This window comes from Lagenorhynchus albirostris, chromosome 11 (genome assembly GCF_949774975.1).
Source record: "Lagenorhynchus albirostris chromosome 11, mLagAlb1.1, whole genome shotgun sequence".
In the NCBI taxonomy this organism is placed as follows: domain Eukaryota; kingdom Metazoa; phylum Chordata; class Mammalia; order Artiodactyla; family Delphinidae; genus Lagenorhynchus; species Lagenorhynchus albirostris.
The window spans coordinates 67,697,826-67,710,216 of record NC_083105.1 but is presented as its reverse complement, the minus strand read 5'-3'; the positions used below and the strand labels follow the sequence as shown (position 1 = coordinate 67,710,216).

Below are 12,391 nucleotides of genomic sequence, written 5' to 3'. Positions count from 1 at the left end.
TTATGGTAAGCAAGGAAAATATTAACCATAGTTGTTTGGTCTCTTTGATCACAATCTTTACAAATACCTCTTACTACCCTTTTAATATCCACTATATTTGTATATATATATTTTATATATTTAGCCCTTTAAATATCCACTAATATAAGGACACTATTCTGTTAATGGCAATGGCTGGATTTTTACAATCATTTCATTTTGCCTTACATTTAAAATAAAAGCTCTGCTAACAGGTTTCTTTGTTTGTTTGGTTAAAGGCAGACAGTGTCCTTGGATTTGATGCAGAAGACAAAGAAAAGAAGATATATAGGCACAAAGAACATATGTAACCTTAAATAAAGTACATTAACAATGAAGAAATAGAATAAAAAGTTGCTTACGACAATGGTTGGCATGTACTTGTCATGCCTGGAGAAATATATAGGCAAAAACATCATAATGGACTATTACCTTTTGCTATCCTATGAGATTTGAATTAATTTGAACTTAACTTTCCTGCTTGTTATCTATACTGGGTTTCCCAGGGCAGAAACTATTCTCAATTGAATGATAGTATAGAATTTTGGAATTCATTTTTACATATAGTTTTATCAAAATATAAGATTCCTGCATTATATACATAATATATACATAAAGAGTATATATTCTACTTTGAAAAACCTACTATAGTATACAGAAATTCCAACTTTAAAAATACTGAGTCGGCAGAAGCAAGAAGAACTAAAATCCTGCCGCCTGTGGAACAAAAACCACATTCACAGAAAGATAGACAAGATGAAAAGGCAGAGGGCTATGTACCAGATGAAGGAACAAGATAAAAACCAAGAAAAACAACTAAATGAAGTGGAGAAAAGCAACCTTCCAAAAACAGAATTCAGAATAATGATAGGAAAGATGATCCAGTACCTCGGAAAAAGAATGGACGCAAAGATAGAGAAGATGCAAGAAATGTCTAACAAAGACCTACAAGAATTAAAGAACAAACAAACAGAGATGAACAATAACAATAACTGAAAAGAAAAATACACTAGAAGGAATCAATAGCAGAATAACTGAGTCAAAGGAACGGAAAAGTGACCTGGAAGACAGAATGGTGGAATTCACTGCTGTGGAACAGAATAAAGAGAAAAGAATGAAAAGAAATGAAGACAGCCTAAGAGACCTCTGGGACAACATTAAATACAACAACATTCGCATTATAGGGGTCCCAGAAGGAGAAGAGAGAGAGAAAGGAACAGAGAAAATATTTGAAGAGATTATACTCAAAAACTTCCCTAACATGGGAAAGGAAATAGCCACCCAAGTCCAGGAAGTGTAGAGAGTCCCATACAGGATAAACCCAAGGAGAAAAATGCCAAGACACATAGTAATCAAATTGGCAAAAATTAAAGACAAAGGAAAATTATTGAAAGCAGCAAGGAAAAAACGACAAATAACATACAAGGGAACTCCCATAAGGTTAACAGCTGATTTCTCAGCAGAAACTCTACAAGCCAGAAGGGAGTGGCATGATGTATTTAAACTGATGAAAGGGAAGAACCTACAGCCAAGATTACACTACCCAGCAAGGCTCTCATTCAGATTTGATGGAGAAATCAAATGCTTTACAGACAAGCAAAAGCTAAGAGATTCAGCACCACCAAACCAGCCCTACAACAAATGCTAAAGGAACTTCTCTAAGTGGGAAACACAAGGGAAGAAAAGGACCTACAAAAACAAACCCAAAACAATTAAGAAAATGGTAATAGGAACATACATATCGATAATTGCCTTAAATGTGAATAGATTAAATGCTCCAACTAAAACACACAGGCTCACTGAATGGATACAAAAACAAGATGTACATATATGCTGTGTACAAGAGACCCACTTCAGACCTAGGGACACATACAGACTGAAATTGAGGGAATGGAAAAAGATATTCCATGCAAATGGAAATCAAAAGAAAGCTGGAGTAGCAATACTCATATCACACAAAATAGACTTTAAAATAAGGAATGTTACAAGAGACAAGGAAGGACACTGCATAATGATCAAGGGATCGATCCAAGAAGAAGATATAACAATTGTAAATATATATGCACCCGACAGAGGAGCACTTCAATACATAAGGCAACTGCTAACAGCTATATAAGAGGAAATCGACAGTAACACAATAATAGTGGGGGACTTTAACACCTCACTTACACCAATGGACAGATCATCCAAACAGAAAATTAATAAGGAAACACAAGCTTTAAATGACACAGTAGACCAGATAGATTTAACTGATATTTATAGGACATTCCATCCAAAAACAGCAGATTACACTTTCTTCTCAAGTGCGCACGGAACATTCTCCAGGATAGATCACATCTTGGGTTACAAATCAAGCCTCAGTAAACTTAAGAAAATTGAAATCATATCAAGCATCTTTTTTGACCACAACGCTATGAGGTTAGAAATCAGTTACAGGGGAAAAAACATAAAAAACAGACCTCCCGAGGGCGCTTCCCGCCTGGCAGGAGGAGGAGCGGCTGCAGGGAGCTGAGCGGTGGTGCGGTGGCTGGACCCCCTCGTAACCCCGCCCACCCACCGCTGGCTCGGGAGAAACCAGCGTGATCTTCCTCCTGGGGAGCGGCCTCCCCCAACCCCGCCCAGCCGGTGCCTCCGGCAATCTCCGCAAAAATGCACCCGTGTTAGACCGGCTGTCATCTAGAAATGCCCCAGGGTGCCCGACGAACAATCACGAACTCTCCTTCTGCGTATTTAGGCAGAAGTAGATCGCAAAGGATCGGGTTCCCGTTTTGCTGCCTAATCCGGAGGCTCCAGTTTCCGTGGCTGCTTCTCTCGGGTGTTAACTGCCACGCCGTCGTCTGCTCCTTATGGCGACCTGGCCTTGAAGGAAGTGCCAGCCTTTCGCATCTTTACAGTAACAAGTCAAACCCCGAGCAGGGCTATTGTGAAAGAGAAGTTAGATTAGCCTCGTCTCTCGACTTTTGGACGCTCTCCTCTGAAAACCTTATAGCTGTGTTGCCAATTGATCCTGTTAAAGAAAATGACGTGCGTAAAGTGAAAAACTGTGTTTTTTCAATTGCCTTCCCCACTCCTTTCAAATCAAGAGTACATCTTGTAGCAGTTTCAAAGCAAGTGCTAGAAGATATTTTGGACCTTGATTTATCTGTCTCAGAAACAGATGATTTTATCAAGCTTGTAAGTGGTGAAAAGATAGTACTTGGATCCATTCCACTGGCTCACAGATATGGGGGCCACCAGTTTGGGATATGGGCAGATCAGCTCGGAGATGGAAGAGCCCATCTTACTGGAATTTACATGAACAGGCAGGGTGAAAAGTGGGAGCTCCAATTAAAAGGCTCAGGAAAAACCCCATACTCCCAAAACGGCAATGGCAGAGCTGTGCTTCGTTCCTCCATGAGAGAATTTTTGTGTAGTGAGGCTATGTACTATCTCAGAATTCCCACTAGCAGAGCTGCAAGTCTGGTTGTAAGTGATGATGCAGTATGGAGAGATCAATTCTACAATGGAAACGTTGTGAAAGAACGAGGTGCAGTAGTGCTGCGTGTTGCAAAATCATGGTTTAGAATTGGATCTTTAGAAATTTTGGCTCATTATGGTGAATTGGATTTACTAAGGATGTTATTAGACTTCATCATACAGGAACACTTCCCCTCAGTAGATGTCAAGGAACCTAACAGATATTTGGATTTTCTTTTTTCTCCTGTGGTGTCTGAGACAGCACAGCTTACTGCCTTGTGGATGTCTGTTGGTTTTGCACATGGTGTTTGTAATACTGATAACTTCAGTTTGTTATCCATTACAATTGACTATGGTCCATTTGATTTTATGGAGGCCTATAATCCAGATTTTGTACCAAACACATCTGATGATGAAAGAAGATAAAAATAGGATATCAGGCTAATATTGGAATGTTTAATTTAAACAAGTTGTTACAAGCTCTAAACCCATTACTGGATCCTAGGCAAAAGCAACTTGCTGCTCAGGGTATCCCATTCTTTATGATACAAGATTTAGAGAATTGTTCAAAGCCAAATTGGGATTACTTGGAAAAAGCAAGGGTGATGATGATTTAATCGCATTTCTCTTACATCTCATGGAAAAGACAGAAGCTGACTTTACAATGACATTTCGGCAGCTCAGTGAGATCACTCAAAGCCAGTTACAGGAGCTCAGCATTCCTCAGCAATTCTGGGCACTGAAAATGATCTCAAAGCACAAACTCTTTCCTGCCTGGGTGTCCCAGTACCTTTGGAGACTGAAGAGTAGCATGAATGATTCAGATTCTGAAAGAAGAAAAAGAATGACAACTTTTAATCCTAGATATGTGCTGAAGAACTGGATGGCAGAATCCGCAGTGCAAAAAGCAGAAAGGAAAGATTTTTCAGAGGTCCATCTCCTCCAGCAAGTTCTTCACCATCCTTTCCAGAAGCATTCTGCAGCTGAGACAGCAGGCTATTCCTCACCTACTCCTTCCTGGGCCAAAGATCTCAGGGTTAGCTGCTCATCTTAATTGGGGGAAAATCAATTAAGGGATACTTCTATCACCGAACCCAGCATAGAATAATCTATTTGACAAATTCTTAATGACCACCTACATTTTCTTGACAATCCTGCATTTCATAATAATGGTTATATATAAAAATATTTTTGAACCAAATAAAGTGGACCTATTCTCTAGAAAAAAAACATAAAAAACAAACACATGGAGGCTAAACAATACATTACTAAATAACCAAGAAATCACTGAAGAAATCAAAGAGGAAATCAAAAAATACCTAGAGACAAATGACAATGAAAACACGACAATCCAAAACCTATGGGAAGCAGCCAAAGCAGTTCTAAGAGGGAAGTTTACAGCAATACAATCCTATCTCAAGAAACAACAAACAGCTCAAATAAACAATCTAATCTTACACCTAAAGGAAGTAGAGAAAGAAGAACAAACAAAACATTTCTCCAAAGAAGACATACACATGGCCAAGAAGCACATGAAAAGCTGCTCAACATCACTAATTATTAGAGAAATGCAAATCAAAACGACAATGAGTTATCACCTCACACCAGTCAGAACGAGCATCATCAGAAAATCTACCAACAAATGGTGGAGAGGGTGTGGAGAAAAGGGAACCCTCTTGTGTTGTTGGTGGGAAGGTAAATTGATGCACCCCTATGCAGAACAGTATGAAGGTTCCTTAAAAAATTAAAAATAGAATTACCATATGACTCCGCAATCCCACTACTGGGCATATACCCAGAGAAAACCATAATTCAAAAAGACACATGCACCCCAATGTTCATTGCAGCACTATTTACAATAGCCAGGTCATGGAAGAAACCTAAAGGCCCACTGACAGACGAATGGATAAAGAAGATGTGGTACATATACACAATGGAATATTACTCAGCCAGAAAAAGGAATGAAGGTAAGAAAATGGCAGCCTCCAGGAGGGTTCAGATTGGTGAGTACTCTCCAGAACTGCCGCCGGCCGTGTATTTGTCCCTGCAGTGAGCCACAGCTGCCCCCCACTTCTGCAGGAGACCCTCCAATACTAGCAGAAGAAGAGAGGGAGGATGAATAGAAGAATATAACAAGTTGGCAAGTTCTGGAATGCCATGCAGATGAAAGGCTCTTGGTGCTCCAGCCAGGCATCAGGGCTGTGCCTCTGAGGTGAGAGAGCCAAGTTCAGGACACTGGTCCACAGGACACCAACCAGCTCCATGTAATATCAAATGGCAAAAATCTCCCAGAGATCTCCATCTCAACGCCAAGACCCAGCTCCATGCAACGACCAGCAAGCTACAGTGCTGGACACCCTATGCCAAACAACTAGCAAGACAGGAACACAACCCCATCCATTAGCAGAGAGGCTGCCTAAAACCATAATAAGGTCACAGACACCCTAAATCACACCACCAGACATGGACCTGCCCACCAGAAAAACAAGATCCAACCTCATCCACCAGAACACAGGCACTAGTCCCCTCCACCTGGAAGCCTACACAGCCCACTGAACCAACCTTAGCCACTGGGGACAGACACCAAAAACAACAGGAACTATGAACGTGCAGCATGCGAAAAGGAGACCCCAAACACAGTAACTTAAGCAAAAACAGAAGACAAAAAAACACACAGCAGATGAAGAAGCAAGGCATAAACCCACCAGACCTAAAAAATAAAGAGGAAATAGGCACTCTACCCGAAAAAGAATTCAGAATAATGATACTAAAGATAATCCAAAATCTTGGAAATAGAATGGAGAAAATACAAGAAACGTTTAACAAGGACATAGAAGAACTAAAGAGCGAACAAACACTGATGAACGACACAATAAATGAAATTAAAAACTCTCCAGAAGGAATCAGTAGCAGAATAATTGAGGCAGAGGAACGGGTAGGTGACCTGGAAGATAAAATAGTGGAAATAACTATTGCAGAGCACAATAAAGAAAAAAGAATAAAAAAAATTGAGGACAGTTTCAGAGACCTCTGGGACAACATTAAACACACCAACATTCGAACTATAGGAGTCCCAAAAAAAGGAGAGAAAAACAAAGGGTCTGAGAAAATCTTTGAAGAGATTATAGTTGAAAATTTCCTAATATGGGAAAGGAAATAGTTAATCAAGTCCAGGAAGCACAGAGAGTCCCATACAGGATAAATCCAAGCAGAAACACGCCAAGACACATATAAATCAAACTATCAAAAATTAAATACAAAGAAAACATATTAAAAGCAGCAAGGGAAAAACAACAAATAACATACAAGGGAATCCCCATAAGGTTAACAGCTGATCTTTCAGCAGAAACTCTGCAACCCAGAAGGGAGTGCCATGACATATTTAAAGTGATGAAGAAGAAAAATCTACAACGAAGATTACTCTACCCAGCAAGGATCTCATTCAGATTTGAGGGAGAAATTAAAACCTTTACAGACAAGCAAAAGCTAACAGAATTCAGCACCACCAAATCAGCTTTACAACAAATGCTAAAGGAATTTCTCAAGGCAGGAAAGACAAGAGAAGGAAAAGACCTACAATAACAAACCCAAAACAATTAAGAAAATGGGAATAGGAACATACATGTCGATAATTACCTTAAACGTGAAAGGACTAAATGCTGCAACCAGAAGACACAGACGGGCTGAATGGATACAAAAACAGAACCCATACATATGCTGTCTACAAGAGACCCACTTCAGAGCTAGGGACACATACAGACTGAAAGTGACAAGATGGAAAAAGATATTCCATGCAAATGGTAATCAAAAGAAAACTGGAATAGCAATTCTCATATCAGACAAAATAGACTTTAAAACAAAGACAATTACAACAGACAAAGAAAGACACTACATAATGATCAAGGGATCGATCCAAGAAGAACATATCACAATTGTAAATATTTTTGCACCCAACATAGGAGCACCTCAATACATAAGGCAAACACTAAGAGACATAAAAGGGAAAATTGATAGTAACACAATCATAGTAGGGGACTTTAACACCCCACTTTCACCAATGGACAGATCATCCATAATGCAAATAAATAAGGAAACATAAGCTTTAATGATACAATAAACAAGATGGACTTAATTGATATTTATGGGACATTCCATCCAAAAACAACAGAATACACATTCTTCTCAAGTGCTCATGGAACATTCCCCAGGATAGATCATATCTTGGTTCACAAATCAAGCCTTGGTAAACTTAAGAAATTTGAAACTGTATCAAGTATCTTTTCTGACTACAACGCCATGAGACTAGATATGACTCACAGGAAAAAAATCTGTAAAAAATACAAATACATGGATGCTGAACAATACACTACTTAATAACCAAGAGATCACTGAAGAAATCAAAGAGGAAATAAAAAATACCTAGAAACAAATGACAATGAAAACACGATCACCCGAAACCTATGGGATGCAGCCAAAGCAGTTCAAAGAGAGAAGTTTATAGCAATACAATCCTACCTGAAGAAACAGGAAACATCTCAAATAAACAACCTAAACTTACACCTAAAGCAATTAGAGAAAGAAGAACAAAAAACCCCCAAAGATAGCAGAAGGAAAGAAATCATAAAGATCAGATCAGAAATAAATGAAAAAGAAATGAAGGAAACAATAGCAAAGATCAATAAAACTAAAAGCTGGATCCTTGAGAAGGGAAACAAAATTGATAAACCATTAGCCAGACTCATCAAGAAAAAAGGGGAGAAGACTCAAATCAATCGGATTAGAAATGAAAAAGGAGAAGTAACAACTGACACTGCAGAAATAAAAGGAGCATGAGAGATTACTACAAGCAACTCTAGGCCAATAAAATGGACAACCTGGAACAAATGGACAAATTCTTAGAAATGCACAACCTTCCCAGACTGAACCAGGAAGAAACAGAAAATATGAACAGACCAATCACAAGCACTGAAATTGCAACTGTGATTAAAAATCTTTCAACAAACAAAAGCCCAGGACCAGATGGCTTCACAAGCGAATTCTATCAAACATTTAGAGAAGAGCTAACACCTATCCTTCCCGAATTCTTCCAAAATATAGCAGAGGGAGTAACACTCCCAAACTCATGCTGTGAGGCCACCATCATCCTGATACCAAAACCAGACAAAGATGTCACAAAGAAAGAAAACTACAGGCCAATATCACTGATGAACATAGATGCCAAAATCCTCAACAAAATATTAGCAAACAGAATCCAACAGCACATTAAAAGGATCATGCACCATGATCAAGTGGGGTTTATCCCAGGAATGCAAGGATTCTTCAGTATACGCAAATCAACCAATATGATACACCATATTAACAAACTGAAGAATAAAAACCATATGATCATCTCAATAGATGCAGAGAAAGCTTTCGACAAAATTCAACACCAATTTATGATAAAAACCCATCAGAAAGTAGGCATAGAGGGAACTTTCCTCAACATAATAAAGGCCATATATGACAAACCCACTGACAAGATCATCCTCAATGGTGAAAAACTGAAACCATTTCCACTAAGATCAGGAACAAGACAAGGTTGCTCACTCTCACCACTATTATTCAACAGACTTTTGAAAGTTTTAGCCATAGCAACAAGAGAAGAAAAAGAAATAAAAGGAATCCAAATCGGAAAAGAAGAAGTAAAGCTGTCACTGTTTGCAGATGACATGATCCTATACATAGAGAATCCTAAAGATGCTACCAGAAAACTATTAGAGCTAATCAATGGATTGGGTAAAGTAGCAGGATACAAAATTAATGCACAGAAGTCTCTAGCATTCTTAAACACTAATGATGAAAAATCTGAAAGTGAAATTAAGAAAACAATCCCATTTACAACTGCAACAAAAAGAATAAAATGTCTGGGAATAAACCTACCTAAGGAGACAAAAGACCTGTATGCAGAAAACTATAAGACAGTGATGAAAGAAATTAAAGATGATACAAATAGATGGAGAGGTATACCATGTTCTTGGATTGGAAGAATCAACATTGTGAAAATGACTCTACTGCCCAAAGCAATCTACCGATTCAATGCAATCCCTACCAATCAAACTACCAATGGCATTTTTCACAGAGCTAGAACAAAAAATTTCACAATTTGTATGGAAACGCAAAAAGACCCCGAATAGCCAAAGCAATCTGGAGAAAGAAAAACAGAGCTGGAGGAATCAGGCTCCCTGAATTCAGACTATACAACAAAGCTATACTAATCAATACAGTATAGTACTGGCACAAAGCCAGAACAGGGTAGAAAGCCCAGAGATAAACCCAGGCACATATGGTCACCTTATCTTTGATAAAGGAGGCAAGAATATACAGTGGAGAAAAGACAGCCTCTTCAATAAGTGGTGCTTGGAGAACTGGACAGCTACATGTAAAGAATGAAATTATCACACTCCCTAACACCATACACAAAAATAAACTCAAAATGGATTAGAGACCTAAATGTAAGGCCAGACACTATCTAACTCTTAGAGGAAAACATAGGCAGAACACTCTATGACATAAATCACAGCAAGATCCTTTTTGACCCACCATCTTGAGAAATGGAAATAAAAACAAACAAACAAAAAAAACAAATGGGACCTAATAAAACTTAAAAGCTTTTGCACAGCAAAGGAAACCATAATCAATACCAAAAGACAACCCTCAGAATGGGAGAAAATATTTGCAAATGAAGCAACTGACACAGGATTAATCTCGAAAATTTACAAGCAGCTCATGCAGCTCAATATCAAAAAGACAAACAACCCAATCCCCAAATGGGCAGAAGACCTAAGTAGATATTTCTCCAAAGAAGATATACAGATTACCAACAAACACATGAAGGAATGCTCAACATCATTAATGATTACAGAAATGCAAATGAAAACTACAATGAGATATCATCTCACACCAGTCAGAATGGCCATCATCAAAAAATCTACCAACAACAAATTCTGGAGAGGGTGTGGAGAAAAGGGAACCCTCTTGCACTGTTGGTGGAATGTAAATTGATACAGCGACTATGGAAAACAGTATGGATGTTCCTTAAAAAATAAAAATAGAAGTATCATACCACCCAGCAATATCACTACTGGGCATATTCACTGAGAAAACCATAATTCAAAGAGTCATGTATCAAAATGTTCATTGCAGCTCTATTTACAATAGCCAGGACATGGAAGCAACCTAAGTGTCCATCGACAGATGAATGGATAAAGAAGATGTGGCACATATATACAATGGAATATTACTCAGCCATAAAAACAAACGAAATTGAGTTATTTATAGTGAGGTGGATGGACCTAGAGTCTGTCATACAGAGTGAAGTAAGTCACAAAGAAGAAAACAAATACCGTATGCTAACACAAATATATATTGAATCTTAAAAAAAGAAAGAAAATGTCATGAAGAACCTAGGGGCAAGACGGGAATAAAGACACAGACCCACTAGAGAATCGACTTGAGGATACGGGGAGGGGGAAGGGTACACTGGGAAAAAGTGAGAGAGTGGCATGGACATATATACACTACCAAACGTAAAATAGATAGCTAGTGGGAAGCAACTGCATAACACAGGGAGATCAGCTCGGTGCTTTTTGACCAGCTAGAGGGGTCAGATAGGGAGGGTGGGAGGGAGGGAGATGGAGAGGGAAGAGATATGGGGACATATGTATATGTATAACTGATTCACTTTTTTATAAAGCAGAAACTGACATACCATTGTAAAGCAATTATATTCCAATAAAGATGTTAAAAAGAAAAAAAAGGAACGGAATTGGGTCATTTGTAAAGACATGGATGCATCTAGAGACTGTCATACAGAGTGAAGTTTGTCAGAAAGAGAAAAACAGATACTGCATATTAACACATACGTTTGAGCCTAGAAAATGGTACAGATGAACCTGTTTTTAGGGCATAAATTGAGACACAGAGGTAGAGAATAAACGTGTGGACACCAAGGGGGGATAGCGGAGGTGGGGCGTGGTGACGGTGTGAAGAATTGGGAGATTGTGATTGACATGTATACACTGCTGGGTATAAAATGGATGACTAATAAGAACCTGCTGTATGAAAAAATAAATTAAAAAAAAAAAGAGGAAAGCAAAAGTACCAAGAGACAACTGACAATGAAAACACGATGATCCATAACCTATGGGATGCCACAAAAGCAGTTCTAAGAGGGAAGTTTATAGCAATACAATCCTACCTGAAGAAACAACAAACATCTCAAATAAACAATCTATACTTACACGTAAAGGAACTAGAGAAAGAAGAACAAACAAAACACAAACTTAGTAGAAGGGAAGAAATCATGAAGATCAGACAAGAAATAAATGAAACAGAAATAAACAATAGCAAAGATCAATAAAACTAAAAGTTGGTTCTTTGAGAAGATAAACAAAATTGATAAACCATTAGCCAGACTAATCAAGAAAAAGAGGGAGAGGACTCAAATCAATAAAATTAGAAGTGAAAAAGGAGAAGTTACAACAGACACCACAGAAATACAAAGCATCCTAAGAGACTACTAAAAGCAACTCTATGCCAATAAAATGGACAACCTGGAAGAAATGGACAAATTCTTAGAAACGTATAACCTTCCAAGACTGAACCAGGAAGAAATAGAAAATATGAACAGACCAATCATAATAATGAAATTGAAACTGTGATTAAGAATCTTCCCACAGAGAAAAGTCCAGGACAGGATGGCTTCACAGGTGAATTCTATCAAACATTTAGAGAAGAGCTAAGACCCATCATTCTCAAACTCTTCCAAAAATTGCATTCTCAAACTCTTCCAAATATTGCAGAGGAAAGAACACTCCCAAACTCATTCTTTAAAAATATAGGCCACCATCACCCTGATACCCAAACCAGAGAAAGTTAC

At 38.3% G+C, this 12,391-nt stretch overlaps 2 protein-coding genes across 2 annotated transcripts in view; one reads left to right on the top strand and one right to left on the bottom strand.

Moving 5' to 3' along the window:
• The window catches only part of NELL2 (neural EGFL like 2), a 492,411-nt gene that overhangs the window by 22,749 nt on the left and 457,271 nt on the right, over window positions 1-12,391 (bottom strand). The window lies entirely within an intron of this gene.
• LOC132528905 (protein adenylyltransferase SelO-like) lies at window positions 2,701-4,652 on the top strand. The gene is given in 3 exon segments (XM_060165070.1): window positions 2,701-3,895; window positions 3,898-3,996; window positions 3,999-4,652. Coding segments are annotated over 3 exon segments (1,824 nt in total). The 3' UTR covers window positions 4,529-4,652.